At 39.4% G+C, this 23,108-nt stretch overlaps 2 protein-coding genes and 1 long non-coding RNA gene across 3 annotated transcripts; 1 reads left to right on the top strand and 2 right to left on the bottom strand.

Annotated features, from left to right (window-relative positions):
• Window positions 1-426: 426 nt before the first annotated feature.
• On the bottom strand, window positions 427-2,349 carry LOC125012363 (galactose-specific lectin nattectin-like). The gene is made up of 5 exons (XM_047592284.1): window positions 2,039-2,349; window positions 1,855-1,958; window positions 1,649-1,783; window positions 1,468-1,573; window positions 427-1,300 (listed from the first exon to the last, which is right to left on the bottom strand). The coding sequence occupies exons 1-5, from the start codon at window positions 2,088-2,090 to the stop codon at window positions 1,230-1,232; spliced, it is 468 nt and encodes a 155-aa protein (XP_047448240.1). The 5' UTR covers window positions 2,091-2,349; the 3' UTR covers window positions 427-1,229.
• Window positions 2,350-7,275: 4,926 nt separating this feature from the next.
• Window positions 7,276-8,978, bottom strand: LOC125012372. The gene is made up of 2 exons (XR_007113274.1): window positions 8,838-8,978; window positions 7,276-7,918 (listed from the first exon to the last, which is right to left on the bottom strand). It is a non-coding gene; the product is annotated as an uncharacterized LOC125012372 (long non-coding RNA).
• A 78-nt stretch (window positions 8,979-9,056) lies between these two features.
• Window positions 9,057-23,108, top strand: LOC125010673 (E3 ubiquitin-protein ligase TRIM39). The gene is made up of 15 exons (XM_047589839.1): window positions 9,057-9,171; window positions 14,370-14,510; window positions 14,753-14,999; window positions 17,352-17,563; window positions 17,728-17,832; window positions 18,808-18,903; window positions 19,438-19,671; window positions 20,101-20,248; window positions 20,820-20,867; window positions 20,979-21,005; window positions 21,095-21,159; window positions 21,852-21,962; window positions 22,089-22,207; window positions 22,545-22,641; window positions 22,723-23,108. Exons 2-15 carry the CDS (start codon window positions 14,370-14,372, stop codon window positions 22,873-22,875), a joined length of 1,803 nt encoding a protein of 600 aa, XP_047445795.1. The 5' UTR covers window positions 9,057-9,171; the 3' UTR covers window positions 22,876-23,108.

Below are 23,108 nucleotides of genomic sequence, written 5' to 3'. Positions count from 1 at the left end.
CTCAATTTTACACTCACTGAAACAACCCCAAACATCTCTCGACTCTTCTTTATAACCGTAAGGATCATTTGAAGTATGGGTATTGTAGTAATAATGGTTAATCCTTAGTAATCCATAGGATGTCAGTATAGATTTTTATCTTGTAATACATAAGTGGACCCCCAGAATTGCAAAAAAAAAAAAAAAATTTTAAATTACTCAAGCAATTGAATTGTAGAAATTGTACTACTGTTTCTCCTGTGCTATATTTTTATCTGTATGGAAGAGTTTTACATAAATAATATTCTTTAAAATAAAATGCTAGAGCAGAATTGATTAGTTAACTGGCACCAGACTAAAATCTTGAATTTAATCCACAGCGTTCAGAAGATGTGTATGACCATGTCATTGTTACTCTTGTGTCCATCACCACATAAAACTCACCCAAACCATTGATTGACTTTTTAATGTCATCCTTACAGAAGCATTATCACTTTACAGTGGACAGACTCAGCACAAATGTTCTCCTGCAACACATTTCAGGCTTGTTTCCAGGCCTGACACAAATTACTGGGAAGATAACCTGATAATATTTATATATAAAATAGTATGCAAATACATATAACTTTTTCTATTATTGCGCTTTTCATTGTCTGCTATTTTAATTGTCATTTTTCACATCTGTTTGATGTGTTTGTTAGTTAATTTAATTGATATAAAATGACACATGCAGTGAATGAAAAAAAATAATCAGACCAACAGCTTCTTTTTATAGTTAAATTTTCTTGACTATAAGAGCAGAACCTTTACTTTTGATAGAGTCTAACAACTCTGTGTAAGAATCTGCCCAGACACACATGCTTTAGGCTTTTAATGTTACATAAGCAGAAAGAAGAACAGAGCTGTGAAGCATTTAGTCTGATAGAGGAGGATGCTAACTCTGGATGCTAACTTTTCCCCCTAAATCTACAAATTAAGTGAAAACATGCCATTATTAACTGATTCTGGTGAATTTATTAAAAATAAAAACATTTACTCTCTAATTTTCACAAGCCTTATTCAGACAGTTAGATAGATGGTCAAAAGGACAATTTTTTACCAGTTTCAAATTAAATTAGCATTACATTGAAGGAATAGAAAATATTAAATCAAACATAGCCTTCATAACACTGATGATTCACTCAGACAGATGGCTCAGAGAAATTTTTTTAGGAAATTCCCAGGTGCTCCGTGCCCGCACAGCTCAATGATCATTTAGCTTTTTTGGCACAGACAGACGGAAGCTTACTGCTACATTGCACATCATCCCAGCACTTGTTACCTGCAAGTATGTAAAAGAACACGAGTGTTACAAGCTGTTGTCATGAACGTGAGGGTATCGTCTGTGTGGAATTTTCCAAAAGTTACAGGGTATATAGTAGACTACTTCAGTTCAACATTTTTGTCCATCCCAATTAAACACTGACACGCAAATGTATTGGGATTTACCTCCGTAGTTCATTTGCAAACAATGCTGTTTCCACCAGCGGTTATCAAATTTGCCACACTCGCGATAGTCAAAAGGGGTCCCGTCAGTCCACAGCCAAATCCCCTCCTGAAAGACACAATTCAGCTGAAATGTGTGCAAGTAAATCAATAAATGGCATGTAAATAAAGATAAATTATGCACCTTCTGGCAGTCTGAGCCTCCAAGCCATGTTCTTCCAAATCCATGGGTGGCTTTTCTTATCATGAATTGGATGTGATGATACTCATTAGCATTATGCACTGAGGCAAGGTTTGCACCCTGGGTCTCGCAGTATTTCTAAAGGGGAGAATAATTATAAACAGATGGTAAAAATATCAAAGATGAGCAAACCAAACCAAAAATGTCACCTCAGAATCGGCCCAGGTCATCCTTCCCGGGAAATAGCGGAAACAACGACCGTCGAACTCAGTCCAACCAGCTGGGCACGATGCCGCCCTCTTCACCAGGTGAGCTGAATAGACATAAAGAAGAATATAAGGCACAGTGTCGGGATGAATTCTTAAAAAAAATTAATCACATTTATCTCATCACCAGCTCGTCCCAGAGACAGCAAAGCACAGACAATTACAGACAGTGACTTCATCTTGGTGGACACGACTCAGCAACTGAAGCTAATAAGTAAACTAGAGTCACTAATAAATGTTAAGAAATGCGTAAGAAGACATATGGGGAGAAAAGATAAGTGATGTTCTCTTTTCTTGAGGTCAAGATGTGGCTTTGGTCTTAATGTGTGGACCTGCCTTATAAAAGAAACGCCTACTGTAACGAACACTATAGTCTCTCTTAGTCGACTGCTAAAATGGACATCATGAACAAAACCGAAGAGATATATGTGGAGAATTCTGATTAATATTAGACTTACTTAGACTTTTTTGCTGGTAGTACCTCCCCAACAAACCACAGCAAAGTACAGGGCACTCACAACAACAGACTGGCAGAAAGACTCTAGTAATTTACTGCACACATTCAAAGACCTGAGCTTCTTGAGAAAGTAGAGTCTACTCAGGCCCTTCTTGTACACAGCATCACTTGTCCCTCCGGTCCAGTCTGTTGTTCATGCGTACTCCCTACCACTGCAGAGTCATCAGAGAACTTCTGCAGGTGGCAGGACCCAGAGCTGTATTGGAAATCAGAGGAGTAAAGAATGAACAGGGAAGGAGATAAAACAGTTCCCTGTGGTGCCCCTACATTACTGACAACGGCATCCAACAGGGAGCCCCCCAGCCGCACAAACTGAGGCCTGACAAACCAGCATCAGTAGTCCAGGAGACAGTGGAGGAGCTGACACCCATCCTGAGCAACTTCTCACTCATCAGAAATGGCTGAATGGTGATAAAAGCACTGGAGAAATCAAAGAACATGATCCTCACAGTGCCCTTCCCACCATCCAGGTGAGAGTGAGCCCACTGCAGCAGGTAGATCATCCACACCAACATGAGGCTGATACCCGAACTGAAGAGGGTCCAAGACAGGGGCCACTGTGCGCTCACCTATTAATATTAGTAATTAATATTAATTTTTGAGTCAAGTTTTAAATTCACATGATGCTAGATTACGTTCAGTATCTGCTTTTGTGAAACATCTTCATGGTCATGTTTATGCACTTAGACCACATGTTACTGGTTTAAGAGGGCAGGATGCAGGCCACATAGACTGTAAAAAAAAAACAAATGATGTAGAAGCATTACAAGTGCTCTTGTTTTAAGAGTCAAAAGCCTTTATAGGAGGCTTCTTCCTTTATGAGGCAAAGATACTATGAGACCACTGCTTGATGTAAAAAAAAAAAAGTTTGTGTTGTGTCATCAACAATATAACCAAGCTACCACATGTGAAAATAACCCAGATGACAGGGCAAAGGTGCAACGATAGCTCTGTTGAAATGATTACCAACTTCCCCTTTATTTTACGCTCTGCTGCTCAGCTATATTTCATGGTTTAGCTCTGTCTTTCATTTTGGAGTCATGTTTTGAAGTTCCCTGTTTTATTTTGTCAAGTTATCTAGTTTCCTGTCTGTCCTGTCTCCTTGTGGTTTGTCATGTGTGTCTGGGTCATGTCTTGTGTTTCCTGTTTTATTTCTGTTTTGTTTTGTTGTTTCCTGTCTTGTGCCTCCTTGTCTGGAGATTGTTAATTGGTTTCTCCTGCGTTGATTGCCCTCATGCGTCTCACCTGTGTCTTGTCATCCCTTAGCCCTCATGTGTATATATATAGTCCAGCCTTTCCCTTTGTTCCATGTCGCATCGTTTAATGTTAGATCCATGTTCTCATGTCTTGTCCCATGTTTTTCCATGCCATGTCATGATTCCTTTTGTTTTTTAGATTTTACTTGCCTTGCTTGCAGCGCCTTTTGTTCATTATTAAATATTTTAGTTTGAATTCCCTGCCTGCCTCATCTATAGTCCTGCATTTGGGTCCTCACCTCTACAACCTCCCCCAACCCTTGACCCTATACAGTCATATAATCACATCCAAGTGATGTTTCAAATGGCATAATGTTTTAATTGTAATACTGATTAATCCCATTCTGCCACAAAGTTATAGTCAATTACAGTCAGTTACAATATGAATTTCACTCAGTGTGACATGAGTTTCTGCATCGGCCATTTACAAACAGACTTAACCAATGACATTGGTGTTTGGAATTGTGAATATCTGAAAAGAAACTTTAATGGATCAGACAGAGGAAGCCCTCAAAAACTGTGAAATCCCAACAGACAAATAGAGAGACAAAGAGAGAGACAGACCCCTCCAAGGAAAAAAAATACATACGCCAGTTCCTTTGTTCCCTCAGCTATCAAGCTGCTAAATTCTACTGATAGCAGCAGTTAGTCATTTATTTTTTCCAGCCATAATATGGAAATGTATTTATTATTATTCCCCTCATTTTTGTCCTGTGATTTTTTGCACTGTGGTCCATTGGGGACTGGATATTGTTGCTACCCTCACACCGATTTGTTGCTACTGACAGAGGGAAATTGTTTGGTTTATGTGCTGTCTTGCTTGTTTTGTTTTTGTTTTGTTTTCGCGTGATGTCTGACTGGAGACTGCAAACTGAATTACCCTATTTGGGATAAATAAAGTTGTTTGAATTGAATTGAATTGAATCGAGACAGAGACAAACAGTGAGACAGGAAGAGAGACAGACATAGAGAGGCAGTCACACAGAGAGAAGTGGATGTGAGAGCTGACTAGAGGAAACAGAGTAAAGAAAATCACCACCATGACCAATTTTACCTCAGAGTAGCAGAACTTTGCATATTGTATAGGCACGTAGCTTTAGAGTTTGCAGTTCTATAAACAGATGAGTCCTTGGCTGAAGTATTTGTTCAAATTCTGGAATCATAAACAAAGACAAGCTCTCATGGCTCCATCCGTATGTTGTCATAGTGTTGACACCAAATGGATGAACTATTTTCATGTGCAGTCACTGCTGTCTGTATCTGATCTTAAAGACACTCTTTGGTCTCATTGTATGCCATGTCTTGTTTTGAAGATTGTCCCTAGCCTGAGTCAAATGCTGAGGACATGATCAGTATTGAGTTTTGATCACAATTTAGTTGTGCATAAATCAAGAACTTGCACCCAAATGGACATATAACACCAAACTACAGACAAGAACTTCAACTTCAAGGACATTTTGCACGCAAGTGCCAGACTGTTCACTCAGGAGGTTTGAGAGAGCTAAAAAAAAAAGAGGTTGATCGCCTGAAAGGACTTACAATCATAAAGTGTAAAGTGGCCAGAAACATGACTTGAAAGATGTTATTCCATAACTGTTGGATGTGTAAATAAGTAATTCTATGAAATATGTTCAGTTTAATATGTCAGTGTTGTTTTTACCTACACCCCTCTGTGCCATCAGTGCTTGTAAGTTTAAGTAATTATTTCATTTGCATGGGAGTGGGTGGAGTTGGGTGTATTTTTGGTGGCATCTCACCTGACACACTAACCTAGAACATGGATTTAGTCTGTCGCTGAGGGCTGTGTTTGTAGTGAATGACGCTAATTTGACTCATAAACTAATATGTCTTCTTTTGAACATTGTTCCCACCCCCAGGCAAATCCCAACGACGTGACCGATTGGTTCCCGTAAGATCGTTTAGTTTTGCATCGAGGTGTTGCTTCCAAACTGGCACGTGGTTTACTGGGAGCAGGATTTAAAGAGAGGCGTCCATACGATAACATCTTGCAATGCAAAAGACAGATTTTTCACTCGGGCTTGTTGGAGACCAACAACAGAGCTAAATAAAGCATTGTGAGATTTCTCTTGCTCCCTAGAGGGCACACATATGAGTGAATGCATCTCAGCAGTAATAGGGTTGGGTTTTGTTTTTGGTGGCATCTGAACCTGACACAGTGACCTGGATAGTGTAATGACACTCAGTTTCCTCATAATGTGTCATGTCTTCTTTTGAAGATTGTTTCTAGCCCTGGGCTAATAGTGACGTATGATCAGTCATTGCAAATATCACACAAGAACCATTGTGCGTACTCAATTCAGTTTTATGTATGATCAGTTTTATACAAAAAAATCTAACAGGGCTCCATCACAATATAGACAAAATATTCTGAAAACTTCTGTTGAGACACGAGACTATTGAGAGGAAGAGGTCTAATTTTCTGTAAAAGGCTTGAAGAATGTCTGCTCTTGTAATTTAGTGTGTTCTGTTAATTAATGCTGTGTGAGCCCCATGTGTTGGAGGTGGAGCTGTTTAGTCTATTTAGTATGCAATGATCACAGTGTCATTTTCAGGCAAAACTGTCAGTAAAACATCTTTAGAGAAACACAGTGAACTGCCTCATACTTCCCAAAACCGTAGAGCAGTTTTCTCCCTGAGAGGCAAGTTTTGTTGGTGGAACCAACAACAGAGCCAGAACCAAAAACAGAGTTACTAAAATAACAGCAACAAAAAAACAAATCCTGCCCCCAGCAGATGTGTCGCAACCAAATGCCTGAGCTGCAGGTATTTCTATCACTTTTATGCCTTGGCTAATGCAACATCTATTACTGTGAAACAACTCAGAAGCGACAGTGTGGAATGTACAAGAGGAAAAAGTCCTGCTGGTACAGCTGATCAAGAGATAGGGTGACAGAAATTTACCTGACATTTTATCTGCTACATGAGTTATAGCAAAACAAACAACTGTCAGGACATTTAATCAAGTACATTTACAAGGATATGGCTTCAGTTTAGAACTGCGCAGCAAATCATCATGCTATTATTGGCCCAACTGACAAGCAGTCATTGCGTTTTAAAAAAGTAATAACATTTCAGCATTGATAAAGAATTACAAATTATTATTATTGACTTTATTAACAGAAATATAATTGAATGGCGGCACACTCCAAATACATCTTAAATAGTAGTATTTACATAACTCTAGTTTAAGAATTCTGACGTTGTACTAAAATGTGAGTGTACAGACTTTGCATTGGAAACTAAAGATAATAATTCAGATATTTTTTAAACTTCCTTCGCTACATGGGCTGAAGCTGTTGCTGAATTTGGAAGAAAAAATATTTCTGATGAGGTTAAGGAGGATGTTTTGCAAAATCCTTCTGGGTACACGGTGTCTGAGAGTGTGCTTATCTTGGTCCAGAGATAGCGCATTGTCGGGCGAAAGGAATGATAAATGCTGAGAAATGTCACTGTTCCACATGCAGTGAACGCAAACAGACGAATGCACAGTGCCTGAGCTGAAAGGAGAGCCACTCCTCATAAAAGCACTAAGACATTAGCCACCCCTATACACCGACCCAGAGACTCCTCAGCTGATGAGCTGATAATGAGAGCTCATTTTATTCTTTGTGCCAATGCTGAGCTTTGGTCACGTAGCACTTTGACATAAAGTTGTTGCGATCAATAGCTATTCTGGTTTGGAGAAAGGTGTGGTTTTTGATCCCAACACAAAAGCAGCAGTAAATCAATGGCTAGTTTAGTATTCATGACAAAAGGTATTACGTCAGTCAGAGCAATCATAAAGTATTAACAATGTGCAAATATTTGCTTTATTAACAACTAATATCTCCAGAGGCAACAGTCCACAGGTCAGTGGGAGTGATGAGGAAGGTAGGTGGTGTTTTATGAAGTGTTCAGGAGTTGCTGCTGCTGCAGACAGGTGCCTTGTTGCCACCCCTCACACCACCACCACCACCACCACCATCACTTCAGCTCAGGTGACTGGCAAGCTATGGAGGCTTTGTCGATGATAGTGGTTTTCTGGAGGTCCAGGCCCCACCTGCATTCTGTAACCATCAATGGGGAGTGTGTAGAGCTGGTTCAGACCTACAGGTACCTGGGTCAGCTAATATAGACTTGGTATACAAAAAAGGCCAAGGTCGTTTAACATCTGCTGCTGGATATGTTCTACCAGTGTCCTCTTCAACGCTGTGGTGTACTGTGGTAGAGGCACCTAGCCAGACAGACAAGCTTGTTCAGTGAGAGACTGCTGTCTCCGTCCTGCTCCATGGACATTATTATGGCATTATTATAATTGTTATAAATATTATTATGATTATGATTATAATAGGACTTAATTATCTCTATGCTCTGGGCAGTTTTGTTTTGAAGTCACCAACTCCTGAAATAAAACTGTGGCTCCTGTCTCTTCACCAAGCAACAAAATCAAACTAAAATACCAAAATTCTCTCCAAAACAAGTCAATCCAGACAGGCCATGTCAAAATGTCCTTCTATAGGACAGGTGGGTGTCTTTTGAGGTTGCTAGCTGTCTGCCTGTGTTTCTGAATTAGTCGGGAGTTAGGCAGTGTGATACGCTAACACGTTGCTGACATCTCATCTACCATCATACAGTCAATGGTCTTTACACCGTTAACTGCTGACTGCTAACTTTGACTGTCAGCTGTTTGTTGTGTACAAATCTTCTGCTGAAAATAGCTTCCTGCTATAACTGAAAGCAACACTCTGCCAACCAAAACAAACTTAATACTACTAAAATAGGATCAGATCAACAGTAAATGGTCACGACTAAAATGCAGAACAAAATGAATGAACAAGAAAGAAAGAACTTCCTCGAGCTTTGGTCACGTAGCACTTTGACATAAAGTTGTTGCAATCTATAACTATTCTGGTTTGGAGAAAGGTGTGGTTTTTGATCCCAAGACAAAAGCAGCAGTAAATCAATGTGTTATGGCTAGCTTAGTATTCATGACAAAAGGTATTACGTCAGTCAGAGCATTCATGGTGTGAAAGAACCTCCTCAAATCAACAAGTTTCCCACTTTCAGATAAATTAAAGAATGATCTTATCTTAATAACCACACTGACAAAGTCACATAATAATGTTAATCATATTATATAAACTATCACTTACCACTGCAGGTGACACTGCATTCTGAAGACGCTTCCACTAATCTGGACCTTCCTTAAGCAAAAAAAAAATCTGTCAAATAAAATTCTCGAAATTTGAGGCAGATCAGTTGACATTTGACCTACTCTCTGTTTCTGTGTTTGTTCCCACATTAACCAGTCCTGCCACATTTACCAGAGGCAGGTGAGTGGGCGTGGTGTGATTTTCCTTTACACAGAAGGGGAAGATTTCACGCTCACACACACCTACATATACATACACGTATATACAACTTTAAGAGCTAGACACTTCAAACATATCTGGATCTTTTTGGACTCACCACCTCACCTGAATTAAGGTATTGGCTTTTAGTCTTTAGTACTTTATGTAGTCAGGTATTCTGAGAATGTGCAGATATTGTGTGACATTGCAGTACGATGAGATGTACGCAGCAGAACAGCTGTTCTACCGTGTACCGCTTGATACACAGACCTAGTCAAATATGATCATTGTCGCGTGAAAACTATTTTTATATGTGATTTGATTTTTGACTAAAGGTGTAAAATCCTAAGATATTTCATTTATACTTATGTAAAATTTTCTGTCAGTTTTTGCCTCTTTGTGCTTAAAAATGAAAGGCTCTTAAAAAGAAAATAAAGTTCTCTACCTCTAAAAATCAAACTTCCTCCTCAACCTTTTCTCCTTAAAACTTCCAAATTACTTTTAACCCAGTGATTATTTTTAAACAGAGATGTGAAACGCCTTACTGAAAAGTTTTTTAGTTTACTCTGTGCGTCATCAAGCTGCTTCTTGTGCTTTATGATGTCGTTGCTGACAACCAATTTCCCTCAGAGTAAATAGGCGTGAAGTCCGGAGAAACCGTACTGGAAAAGACCATGTGATTTGAGTCACATATAATATTTAATTTTTATTTTTTATTAAATATTGTTTAATAAAAAACAAACAAAAAAACATGGCATGTCTCCGGCTAGGTGAAAATGTGTTGATATCAAAATTCTTATTGCCTACTTTCAATGGCAATTTTCGCTTGCGGATTGATATGCAACTCAATACCAAACTATTTAATGAGTTTGTGTGAGTGGACCATTTCAATTCACTAATATTAAAAGGAGACAAATCAGCAATGTTGCGCTTCACTTTAGTTCTGGGACAACAGCAGCTTGAAAACGTTTAGCCATGGCTCCACAGATGACTGTGAAGCGTGATTTGTCACCTGTGGTTTGTGCTGAAGAACAGAGGTTTGAAGTAAAAACAAAATCTGTAGGAGTGGGAAGAAGTGAGCTTATGGAGTCTCTTCTCTCTCTCTCTACTTGAGGCTATCTACATGAGGCTACATCAGCTGTTTCAAGTACAACATGTTCCATTCACAGCTTCCCATCAGTCAAGTTGCAATTTGGGTCATGTCAGGAAAAAGAAAATAGGCACTCGCATTTACATTCGCTACTTTAATTTTATTTCGTATAGCCTGTCCTGCTAAACGGCCCATGCTTGTGAATGCGATTTTCCAGGAATGCCTTAAGGTAATTTCTTCAAATTTGGCACAAATCTCCATTTGGACTCAAGTATGAACTGATTATAATTTGAAGGTGAAAAGTCGCCGTGAGCTACCAAAACACACAATTGACTGTAACTCAAAAAATCTCTGTGTTTGTTCTGTCTTACAAGTCTTTTGTTTTTTCTTACAGCGTTTAGATATATTAGCATTAATTTAGAGTCGTACCTTCTGTCATTTCCTATTAAATTTAGCTGAAACTGCTTTTTGTTGAGTTTTTAAACGTAAGAAGGAACAAGTTTGTCCCCAATTGTCTTCATACTTGGCGCAAACATCCATGAAGACTCAAGGACGAACTGATTATGATTTAATTTCAGTTATTAAGTTATTGAATTGGGACAATGCACATTAATCAGTATTAGCGCATTAGGCATCAGTTTAAATGTGCCGGAGCACTGAGGCTAAATTTCAGTCCCAAGGCAGGTACTTACACAACACAAACACAGAAGAAAAGCTGTCTAGGTCAACAATATAAAACTCAAGAAAAAAGAAAAAAAAAATGATGAGGTTTCCTGTCCAACATTTTACCTGCCTTCTTAACGCGAGACTTGATAGGTTTTAATGTACTTTCTTTTGTCTGTGTAAAACAATAATTTATGTGCGAAAATATCATGGCATGCATGCAAACTTTAACTGTCTCGGCGGTAAAAAAAAAAAAAATGGTCTTATATGATAAGTTTGTGTCAAAGACCCCTCCAAGATATTTAAACTCTTCCACTACATCAAGACTGTCTCTGTTGACTGCTACAGATGTTTGATCGCCCTCTGATGACTGGCAACTATGGAGGTGAAAGGTCACTGTGAGCTAACAAAACATTTTTTTTCCATAACTCAAGAATTTGTGTGTTAATCTGTGGACGAACAGGCCAACTGTTTTTTTGTTTTTTATAGCCCAACAAAGCTCATATGTTTTACTAATGTTGTCTATGCACCATGTCACAAATCAGTCCTTTATTATCCTCTCTACAAAGGGCCTATAGAGGGTATGCACATGACGTCACAGCATGCAAAGTCTGTCCATGGTTACAGCCACTGAGTGGCAAAACCTGACAGTTCAACATGAAGATTAGCAGCATTAGTTTGAATCATGGACTTTACAAACATCCAAATTGTAAAATTAATTTTAAGAAAGGGTAAAGAGCTGTTGGCTATAACAAGAGGTTTGATATATATTAGATATATTTTTACAGATATCTCTGACTGACAAAAAAAAAGAAATAAAATGATCGCTTCTGGAGGGCTGTCAGACAAGCTCGATGTTGTTGTTTTGGCATATTTTTGGCCGACAGTAACTATTTCATTTCCAACAATAAATAAAACAATAAACGGAATATTTGTGATCACTCCTCGTCATCCTTTTAACATCTGGTCAGAGGCCACAGTATTATATGGCTAACGTCACTTTTCAGTAAAGCTCTTAGCATTAGCATATTTTATTTAGCTATATTTATCATAACTGGAATGAACTAAAACTAACTTAAACTGAAACTGAGGCTAATCCACTTTACCAAATCCACACTAGTTCGTATGGATCATTGTTGAGTCCAGTTGTCCTTAATTTGATCTGATAATCCACATTTTCCCAGGTCTCTCTGTGTTTACTGATACATTTCACCATGTTTTTGCCACTCAGGGGGGCGTGGCCCCAGGCCGGTGAAATCAATGCATGCCCTTTATATAGAGTTAAGAGTGAATACAGCATTGAAATTTACTCAAAGTCTTCTCTACATATATTATATCACTTTGAACAGACATAGCTGGAAGAGTTTTTTTAAAATATTTTTTTAAATGATTCTATAAAATTAACTAATTAAGGTAAATGTGATTTATTTTCGTCATTTATATTATCTCTAGATAACGTAGGCCCTTATAAAACCTCTTGTCCCTATGTCATATTTAGATATTTTATACATGTGCTTGGATTTATTCTTGCAGTTTTCTCCCACAGTTCCACAGCAAATATCTTCTTTTTTATGTTTTAGTTTGGTATTGTATGTAATCTCTCTGGGGAGTATATTTAAAATGCGTTGCTCCACCTGATTTGACCTGAGCTTGTATCTTACATGTACACAGGACTATCTGTGTTCTTTTATGTACCACTTGCAATCATGCGGGACATAATCCTGCTCCACTTCATTCCTGAAGTCTTGGACCATCATAATCTGATTTGTGTTGACAGGGGAGATATGTGTTTGTTATATAATGCGTCCATTTGTTTCTCATTTGACCCAGCTAAGGGCCTGCTACAAACCTCTTTTTGACTCCATTAACCATAACTTAATCAATTTTCATCCTTTCTGCCTGAAATCTCTTAATGATATCATTAAGCGTTTTTAAATTAAATACAATGGATAAAATGCTTGCTGTTTTCCACTCCTCTTTGCCATTCCATTTTCCCTTAAAATGCTACATGACTGTCACATTATGATACCAAATATTTAAAGCTCTGCTAGCCTCCAGTGTTCGTTCACCTAACATTGTCTACATTTAAGGATTCAGTTTCATGTTCCTGGAATCACTGGGTGTTTAGGGTCTTTCAACATCATACACCATGTTTCCATCCGCGGTACCACATATGGTTTTCCTCTTCCTCTCTCCCTCCATCCCCAAATTGCTCTCGCCAAAGAACGGGCTTCGAAACCTCTGCAACCCACCTCCACTGGTAGGCCCCTCGCTCTCCATGTAGCCTGCTGACTGTCGCTGATCAGTCCCATGTACTTGTAGAGCTTCCTCTCAAAAAATTTTTCCAGGCGATCTTCCCAAAGGACAACACAGCCTGCTTGGTGGTCTCAGACACAAGGACGATGTCTGGACGCTGGGTGGTAGCAGTGATATAGTTGGGGAACTTAGGCTGTCGCTGGAGGTCCACCAACAAATGGCAGTCTCATGGGAGGTCAGGATGCCTGCAGGTGTTTGCTGCAAGGGTTGCATGCTTCTTGGGTCTGACAAAGACTATGTTTTCTTGGAGGGACAGTGCTGCCTTGCCTTTTCAAGTCCTGTGCTCATGGCTTCAGCAACTGTCCTATGGAGTTAGTCATGCCTCCAATGGTACCGTCCTGCCGTAGTGTAGCTGCTGAGGATGTGCAAAGGGTTCATTTGCTTATGAACTAGATTCTGTAATGAACTTCTTAAAAATGTATCCTGTGTTGATCATAAAATGTTGTTCATATGGATATTTTATACTCTTACATGTTGATTGAAGTAAGGTCAGGGTTAAGCAAAGTGAGGATGATCATGTGTTTGGGGATCATGTAATTGTGTAATATAAGTGTGATTTATCCTACCAGCTGCCAGCATTGTTTTCCTTCAATTGTGGTCACAACAGGCCCTTAGTCAAGTACTTCTAGTCGTTTAAAGTCTGTTTAATGGAAGAGAGGGCAGCCATCAGTGGAAAACGGTGGCAATGGCAAACATTTTTATTTAATATGACTACTTGGAATTGATTTCCATATGATTTTTAGTGTGAAGGAGCAATGTCGAAATTGCACATATTGGGTTTCTCAAGCACTTGGTAAATATGTCTCCCCTTGGAGCTTTAAAAGGCGAGGCCTAAGAGGTAATCCTTGGGAAGACCGAAGAATTCAGTGGCAGACATATATATCTCATCTGGCTGGGGAACATGTCAAGATGCATGATTAGCAGCAAAAGAGCTGAGACAGTTTGAATGTGGCTGGACTGCAAACTGGATCTGGACAAGCACACTCTGGGAACTACAGCTGCATGATTACTTTTTTGATCAATTTTTTCCTCGATTCCAAACCTTAGTTTTAATATACATTACACACAATAAAAACAGTGTTTAACCAACAGTCCAAATCCCAAAGATGTTCAGTTTACCACAACATAAGTCGGAATAACAAAAGCTGGGAGATTGGCCTAATCTCTTGTAAAGATTGTTTCTACATTGTTTTGCCACAGCGTTTTATTTTTCTGTGGATGCTTGCTCAAATATGTGTTTGCCTCTGTCTTCTGCTTCCCACAAGATGTCTCTATATGGCAGTTTTCTGTCTGATGAGCAGTTCCAGTGCTCCATATGCCTTGATGTGTTCACTAACCCTTCATCCACGCCATGTGGCCACAGCTTCTGCATGCCGTGCATCAGCAGATACTGGGATGGTTCAAAGGTATGCCTTCTTCTTCTTTCTGTTATTTCTTCTTGTTCCCTTGCTCATCCATTCCCTTAGTCATTCTTTGTTACCTTAGTTTCTTCTTAGACTCCTTCTTCACACTGATTAGTCTTTTCTTTCTCCTCTGTGCATCCCTCCTTTCTTCTTACTTTTGTTTCCCATTTCCCATTTTTTCTGTTCTTTATTCAATGATTTTTTAATGTCCCCCTCTCCTCTGTCCATCACATATTCTCTTACAGGTTTGCCAGTGTCCTTTGTGTAAAAAGACCTTCCAGAAGAGACCCGACCTCCAGATCAACAGGACTCTAAGAGAGATCACCGAACAGTTCAAATCCATGAAAGGTGGAGGAGGTGTGGGGAGGGAGAAGAGAGGAGGAAAAGGAGACGGAGGCACGCAGGATAATTTATTTGATGAACTGAAGAAGAAACTGCCTCGGCCTCTGCCGAAGCCGCCCATGACGCTGACCTATGAGGCTCAGTCTCAGAGTAAGCCAGAGTGATGAGTTCCACCTCTAATGTTGATGAAGGGGCATTTAGGCCACTGCTAACAATGTAAATACCACCAAATAATTTTAATCAAAACTCAATTTTTATGAGTTTTCAGATAAAAGTAGGTTTAAAGATAAGATATAAAATTGACTGATAACTGACTCAGTCTTATTGCAGTATTTATATATCTCAGGATAATAGTAAATGGATCATTCCAGTCAAAGTATCTTATCGCAGGGATTTGACATTTTATCAGCACTCTGATACATCCACTGACTGTATATAAAGGTGGACAATACAGGATTCCTAAAGTGCAATTTTGGAGCTCAGTGTGGTGTCTCTGGTTGTCGCCATCTTGGCATCGCTTGACTCCATCAAATTACTGACTCATTCAAAAATGGTCAAATGAATGAAAAGAAAATGTTGTGCTGTTTGTGTCAGTTCAGTAATTGCTTCTTCAGGCCTGGAAGTACTTTCTAGTCTTGAATGATGAAACAACCAATGTTCAGAAGATGTTCAGAAGATGTTCTTCGACTCTTGAGGCAAATGTCATTAACAAGGACTCAGTTTCGTGACACTGAGCCAGCCAAGGATTGCCCTGGGACTAGCTCACCTAAATGGAATGATGCTGACATTATCAATCACTCCTTTGCTTTAACTGCTATCACGAATCAAAATTTAAAATGTTTAGTACAAGATGGATGTCTTAAAGTAACATAAAACAATGTAAAATAACTGCATACAGCCCTACAAAAACAGATAAACTCAATAAGTGGTTTTAGACTAAATTCTGTGTCAGAATTGTAATCCAAAAGTGTTTTTTGTAACATGCTTCATCCATTCATTACCACATAGTATACAGTGGCAGTTCAAGTTGTTCAGTCACTGACTAATATGTTCAACGTCAGGTTAACTCAGTGTTAGCTGCACATTCAGCAAATGATACATGACTGTCATGTCAGAGTTACAGTATGTTGCTCTGCAGCAATCTTTATCACGAAACTCTGACATGCTCCATAGAACACATAGCAAACAGGAACAGTACAGTAACAGTAACATAACTTCCACCCCACCCTCCTTCCCCGAACACATGTATAAATTCAACCTGTGCAACCACACACACTCAGTGGCAGTGGGATACCAATGATGACCTGGGCAGTTTGTATTACCCTGTGGAGAGTTGCTTTGTCAGCTGCTGAACTGTTTCCTAACCAAACAGTCAGACTTGGACTTAGACAGACTTTAATGATGGAAATTACTTTGTCACTGTAGCTTTGTGTCACATAAGAGTAAACACTCATAAAAAACCACAAGAAAGATAAAATAAAATGAGAAGTAAAATAACAATAAGTATTATCTAGTAAAATAAAATAAACAGTGTGATCAAAACAATTACAGAGTTAGCATTATGAATAAATATACAAAAAGTAGTTGACAAAACAGTGTCCAAGGTGATGTTGTTGCTTGGCCAGTTGCATAGCAACAGCGGCATGGATCGTGTCGCATGGTAGTTCCCTGTTGCTGAGGGGGGGATGTTTATCTCCATGAGGACAGACGGTAACGCTGACCCGAACCTCCTTCTGCGCTCCTCCACCTCCAACTCCAGCCTGGCATCCCAAGCGTTCATTCTGAAGTTCAGCAGCTCAGGGAACACGGACAGTGCTAGCAGCTTATCTCTGTAACACACCACTGGACACAACGGCCCCTCCGCCAAACTCCACAGCCAACCACACAGCCTAAAACAAATAGTCCAGAAAAAAAGAAAACAAAATAAAAACGACAATAACCATTCTGACTGGTTTAAGGCACAGAAAAAAACAACAAGTCAGACAAAATGCAGCCACTCTTTCAGGCGCATTTTTCAAAACAAAAAAAAAAAGAGTTGTAGAAGAAAGCCCTTTCTCAGTGTTCTGAGAAAGTAAAGTAAAGTAAAGTAAAGTAAAGTCTGTTAAACCTTTTTTGATGGTAGCAGTAGAGTTCATAGTCCATTGTAAGGTCCTCACTGATGTTGACCCCCAGAAATGATAAAATACGCACCCACTCCACCTCCATTTCCAGTGACCTGAGCTTCCCTTTATGTCGCCTGAAATCAATGATGATTTCTTCAGTTTTCTTAATGTTCAGACAGAGGTTGTTATGGTCACACCACTGAGTTAGACTGTCTACCTTATCTCTGTAGGCATATGTTAGTAGCTTTGCATATACAGTATATAATTGTAAATATTAAGTATTGTAAACTAAAGTGATTATCTAAGATCCATCCATTGGGTTTCTACATCAAGCAGCTGGTGAAACAAGTGGTGGACTGATCAACTTACTGATTTTTCTTGTACCTTTTTCCTTTGCAAGATAAGTCCATGCCAACATCATTTCCACCAGTCACATCTCCACTGGGTTCATCGGTACCCAACAACAGTCCAATCTTCTCTCTGAATCACACCTCTGCACCTCCTCCTCTGGATCCTTTTCCTCGCTCCAACAGCCGGAGAAGGTTCACCCTGAGTGGGGCAGCAAACAGCCACAACATCCCTATTTGCGACATCCACCACAGGGGAATAATGGTGAAACACTTTTTTTTCCTTTCTTTTTTTAAATTTAGAGCTGACATTTATTTTCATTCCTTCACATTCACTTTGTGCCCTCTGATCAAACATCACCAAGTTTGTCATTACAGTTTACTGAAGAAGTAACAATTATGAGTAAAATTCTCTCTCACTGGTTTCAGATTTACTGTAGGACTGACCAAATGTGTATCTGTCCCGAGTGTGAGACTGAGGACCATCCTGATCACGACACAGTATCAGTGGAAACAGAGTGGATGGAAACCAAGGTTGGAAAATCAATCGCAGACACACAGACCGAGGACCGATTGATGTTTGGAGTGAATGATGTAGACTCAAGGAAGTTTTCACCTTCAGTTTTACACAGATAACAATGGATTTAACAAGATGAACAACAATGACGTCTTTAAAAGCTGGGGTTTGATATGAGACATCCTTCCTTAAATTCTGAAATCTGAGTCATCATGACACAAATCAGTCTAGCCTGTGTAGTCTTTCTCTTATCTTTACTCCTTATCCTTAGTTTTATGTACCCTTTTAATTTTTCCACATCTTCCACATCCGTCATTCTTTTTCTTACTTCCTCCTTTGTGTAAGACACAAAGCAGTCCAGCCTGATGCTCAAGGTGTGTTGTTAGCCTGGAATCCAGACCAACTTCCGCATCTGTAAATCATTTGTGGTGGAAAGTTGGTCTTTCTCTCCGATTTATTCTCTAAAGAGTGTTCGTCCAAAGGTTAAGTTGTTACAATTATTGAATGAATGCCAACACACCTGCACACAAGTATGTTTTCACTGGCATAGCCACGTACGATGTAGGATAGACCTTTTACCAAATTTAGGTAAAATAACATTTTCTTTATGAATTGTTTGTGTGTGTAAAGAATATCACTATGGGCCATGAAATATTGCCAGTAGCCAATGTGCATGCTATCAACTGAATAGTGAACTAAAGTTACTTGGCAGGGTTTGTGTATTTGTAAATTTGACCCTGAAAGAGTCATTGCCCTCACCAGCCACAAACCCCACTGCTCGGCACTGATGCTGAAAGACATAATGGCAACAGGTGGTTTTTACCGAATGTTACGGAACCAAAACTGCTCCACACAGCTCCACCACATTTCTAAAATATACAGTGGCTTTAAAAATAAGGAGCAATGAGCTAAAAGGATGCTTCTGTTTTTGATGCCACTGCAGTGTTTTCACAGTAATCTGACTCGATCGCCCTGGTTTTCTCCATGTGCAGGCGCTGCTGAGTGTGTCAGAGAAGGAGATCCAAGAGATGATCAAACAGAGACTTAGAAAGATTGAAGAGATCAGAATGTCAGTGACAGATCTGAAGGTAAAACACATTCAGACACACACATTCTTGTAAAAACAAACAAAAAAAAGACATTTGAAAATAACTTCAAATCCTCATGACATATTTTATACAGCAGCTTTTAGTCAAAAACACATTTATCTATCTATTGTTATTCTCTGTAGCACACAACCTTCTTTTTAGTGTGACACTTCCTTATGCAACATTTCAAGTGTCACAAACAGAGTTTCCTGTCTGGTTTCGGTCTAAATACTCCACAATGTTCCATAGACTTTTAAAACTGAGAGTGATGCTTGTTGCAGATTTTGTTACAGTGGGTTGCTCACTTCAGGGACCCTCACTTCAGAGTTTATCACAGCCTTTCCAAGCTATCTATAACTACTATTACATTTATTCACAGTTGTTGAGTTTTACCCAACATTTGATTCCTTTTGCTGTAAATAAGATTAAGTATCTACAGTTACTGTCCCAGCTGATTTAGGGGTTGCGCTCAAAGGAAGTGCCATGCAGCTAAGAACCTGGTGCAGTGACCAGTCACGCTCTTATATTCCCCAGCTGGCGGTGGAGCAAGAGACAGTGGGCAGTGTGTGCCTGTTCTCATCGCTGGTGATGGCCATTGAACGGTCCCAGGCAGAGCTGATGGAGGTGTTGGAGTTCAGCCAAAGGGCGGCAGAGCACCAGGCCGACGCCATGATACGGCAGCTGGAGCTGGAGGTCGAAGAACTGCGCAGGAGAGAGAGCGAGCTCACCAAGCTCGCCCAGTCACAAGACCAGATACACTGTGTCAAGGTTGGGAAGAATCAGGGCTTCAATTTGACGACGTATTGACATAGGTCCATGACACAATAAGACGACGGTCTGCCATTTTTTTGATATCGGCCCGTGTGACAGCATCTGTGGTCCAAGATTTTAAAGAATGTGTCCTGCACTTTTGGCAATTGTTGAACCTCTGTGCAAGAAAAGAAAAATGGAAGCCATGAAACATTCAAAACTATAAGTTATTTCCAACAACATGATTAATGAATAAAGTGTAGACCAACTGATCAGCGTGGTTCAGGGCAACAGTTTGCATGTTTCCTTGCTTCCTAGCCTAGTGTTCAAGTGTAAGAGCATTTCGGTAGTTCTTAGACGTCGGTTTGGTGTGTCCATGCCTTTAGGTCAAAACTGAGAGAAACTAATTCTGAGATATTTGAAATCCTTTATCTGATCCCCTCCCAGACGTTTCCACACATCTCCACTCCTCCGCCTGCCAAAGACTGGTCGGGAGTGTCGCTGAACTCTGACCTGGGAACAGGAACCATCTATAGATCCCTGGCAGCTCTGGTGGAGAGGTTCCAGGAAGAGCTGAAGAATGTCACAGAAACCGGTCAGTGCGAAATGTGTGGCTTGTTTCCAGACATATCAGACAAAGACAAAGTCACAGTTCAGACTTCTGAAATGCCCAGTGATTACTTTTTGAAATACTGCTCTCTGGTGGTGAAGCTTAGAATGAGCTATTAACCAGGGTATCTTTAAAATCTTCAAAAAAACTTGCAGGTTATTTTTACAATATTAGACCAAGTTAACAAAAAACAAAATGACTTCAACTTGTTGTTAAGTTTCTCGTGCAACATCCACATATTTTCAAGAGAGTACCGATGGTTTGAATGAGGAGTGTAGGAAAATCCCTTTAGGCAGTTGAGCTGATATATAATGAGCCATCAATTTATAATACAGTCACAATTTCCATCCCCGTTCACTACTTGACAACTTGAGTTTCTGGCCAATAATGAAGTACTAGACATTAGAACAAGAAAACAGGATCAAAACAATTTTGTCCAATTACAGGTATCTAATCATTAAAAGACCAGAGATTTGTGACTTTAAGGTACACACCCACAAATGTTCACATTTAAACTCCAACAAGAACGATGCTGACATAAGCTGTTTCGGTGCAGGTTTTCCTTCCCAGGATCTGGAACCCAGTCCAGTCCGAACACAACCCAGTGAGTGTCTCGCCTCTTTAAATAGCCCAGTTATACACATTTAAATTTTACACAAGGTGGTCAAAAACATCTTCCTTGTTTTAACTTATCATTATATCTTTTTTTTTTCAGGGATGAAGAGGGTTCAGGAGTATGCAAGTACGTTACATTTGTGGGAACAGAATTCACATGTATTTAAACAGCTTTTAAACATAAAATAAAACTCATCACATTTTCCTTCATCACAGTGGATGTGACTCTGGATTCGAGTACTGCCCATCCCAGACTGGTGCTGTCAGAAGACATGAAAAGCGTGAGTAATCAATAATACTGTTATTATTGTGATAATATTCTTTATTTTTGATGATATGCGCTGTGTAAATGAATTGATGTGCTGATCGATACTGAAATATTAATACCTCCGATAACAGACCTTCATGCTCCAAAATCAATTCTCATATCAAAATATAAATACTTTTGATACTTCAGTCATTCGAGGTAATGTATATCATTAACAGGAACACAGTGGAAAGTAACTAAACTATTGTGTTGTGGCAACACAACAAACCTTGTGAAACACTTTCCGTTAAACTATAGCACAGAATATGAGGTATTTATGATGAGGAGAACAGAAGATACAAGTTTTTGCATGATTGTGTCCTTCTGTTGTTGTATTGGCTGGGCTATATAGTAAATGAGGCCACTACTACAACATGCTTCCGAGTTTAAAATGAATAAATAAATTATTACCAGACACATTAGCTGTTTTTGCACAAAGTATCGGATTGGTATCACCAGCACCTGCCTGAATTGTAGTCAGTATCGCATCAGAAAGGAAATCACTGGTATCGAACATCTCTAAAATCACCTAGTTCTTTGAGTATATTGTTTTTCAAACTGGATAAATCCTATGAGATTACTGCACTATAAGAATCTAAGCGACACATCTGTGGACTCTAGGAAAGAGATTTGCATGGTATTGATGAACTGTATGTTTTTCTGCAGGTGAGATGTGGAGATCGTCACCAGCTGCTGCCAGACAACCCAGAGAGGTTTGACAGAGTGGTCTGCGTCCTTGGGAGGGAGGCAATTTCCTCTGGGAAACATTATTGGGAGGTAACAGACACTCCCCTTTATGTGTCTGCATTGAGTTTAAGATTTGCCCGGTATACCGTGTGCAGTGGTGTTACAAATAGTGATATCAGGCTGCCTCTTCATAAGTTTCCCACGTCTTGTGACCAGGTGGAGGTGGGCGGAAAGACGGACTGGGATCTGGGTGTCGCCAAGCAATCTGTGAACAGGAAGGGGAAGATTGAATATACCCCAAGCAACGGATACTGGTTCCTCAGTTTAAGAGACAAGTGAGTTTTGTGCGTAGCCCCAAACTGACATATTTGCTTTGCACATTTTTCAACAGCACCAGAAATTACTCATGAATCATTATTGACCATGATGCACTATAAGAAGGTCTTCAGTAGTCAGAACTTTACTTTTTATGAAACCACATTAAAGGGTCCCTGAAGTGAGCAACCCACTGTAACAAAATCTGCAACAAGCATCACTCTCAGTTTTAAAAGTCTATGGAACATTGTGGAGTATTTAGACCGAAACCAGACAGGAGATGGTGAAGAAAAAACAGGACTCCAAGAACAGGTTTCTTATTTTTGTTTCCTTCATCTTCTTGATTCCTCCCCTCAGGAGTAAATACGCCTTTCGCACCGAGCCCTCCACAGACGTCCACATGAACCTCCGACCTCATAAGATTGGGATATTTGTGGACTTTGAGAAAGGACAGGTGGGAAATATGGGAAATGTATTTCACATAAGTAGACTTCTTTTGTCCATCATGTTTACTTTCTTTTATCTAATTTGACAGGTGTCCTTCTACAACGTTGATGCTAAAATCCACATCTACACGTTCAGTCACGTTTTCAATGACAGCCTCTACCCGTTCTTCAGCCCCTGCACTAATAAATCGGGAAAGAACGATGCACCTCTGATTATCACGCCAGTGAACATGATCGAGTGATGAAATGACACATAGAAGTTTTTATTTTGTGTTCTCTCTCTAATATACCTGCATTGTAATTATTTTCAGCAGAAATAAACCCCTTTTTATTTACATATAAATATTCAGGAAATACTTTAAGATAAAATACTTCTTTAACTTTTCTGTTGCCATATGTTGGTGTCAGACTGTGAACAGGTGAAATGTGTTTTGTGTTTTTTATGATCATTTATTAAAACAGTCACATTATCTGA

This window comes from Mugil cephalus, chromosome 1, assembly GCF_022458985.1.
Source record: "Mugil cephalus isolate CIBA_MC_2020 chromosome 1, CIBA_Mcephalus_1.1, whole genome shotgun sequence".
Classification (NCBI taxonomy): Eukaryota; Metazoa; Chordata; class Actinopteri; order Mugiliformes; family Mugilidae; genus Mugil; species Mugil cephalus.
The sequence above is the reverse complement of the archived record's forward strand: the minus strand, read 5'-3'. Positions and strand labels throughout refer to the sequence as shown.

Coding starts and splice junctions, on each gene's coding strand:
- LOC125010673 (XM_047589839.1), top strand. CDS start 14,370: ATGTCTCTATATGGCAGTTTTCTGTCTGATGAGCAGTTCCAGTGCTCC. Junction 17,833..18,807: donor CAGAGTGGATGGAAACCAAG/GTTGGAAAATCA, acceptor CTCCATGTGCAG/GCGCTGCTGAGTGTGTCAGA. Junction 22,642..22,722: donor TGGACTTTGAGAAAGGACAG/GTGGGAAATATG, acceptor CTAATTTGACAG/GTGTCCTTCTACAACGTTGA.
- LOC125012363 (XM_047592284.1), bottom strand. CDS start 2,090: ATGAAGTCACTGTCTGTAATTGTCTGTGCTTTGCTGTCTCTGGGACGA. Junction 1,959..2,038: donor GCTGTCTCTGGGACGAGCTG/GTGATGAGATAA, acceptor ATGTCTATTCAG/CTCACCTGGTGAAGAGGGCG. Junction 1,574..1,648: donor GAGGCTCAGACTGCCAGAAG/GTGCATAATTTA, acceptor TGTGTCTTTCAG/GAGGGGATTTGGCTGTGGAC.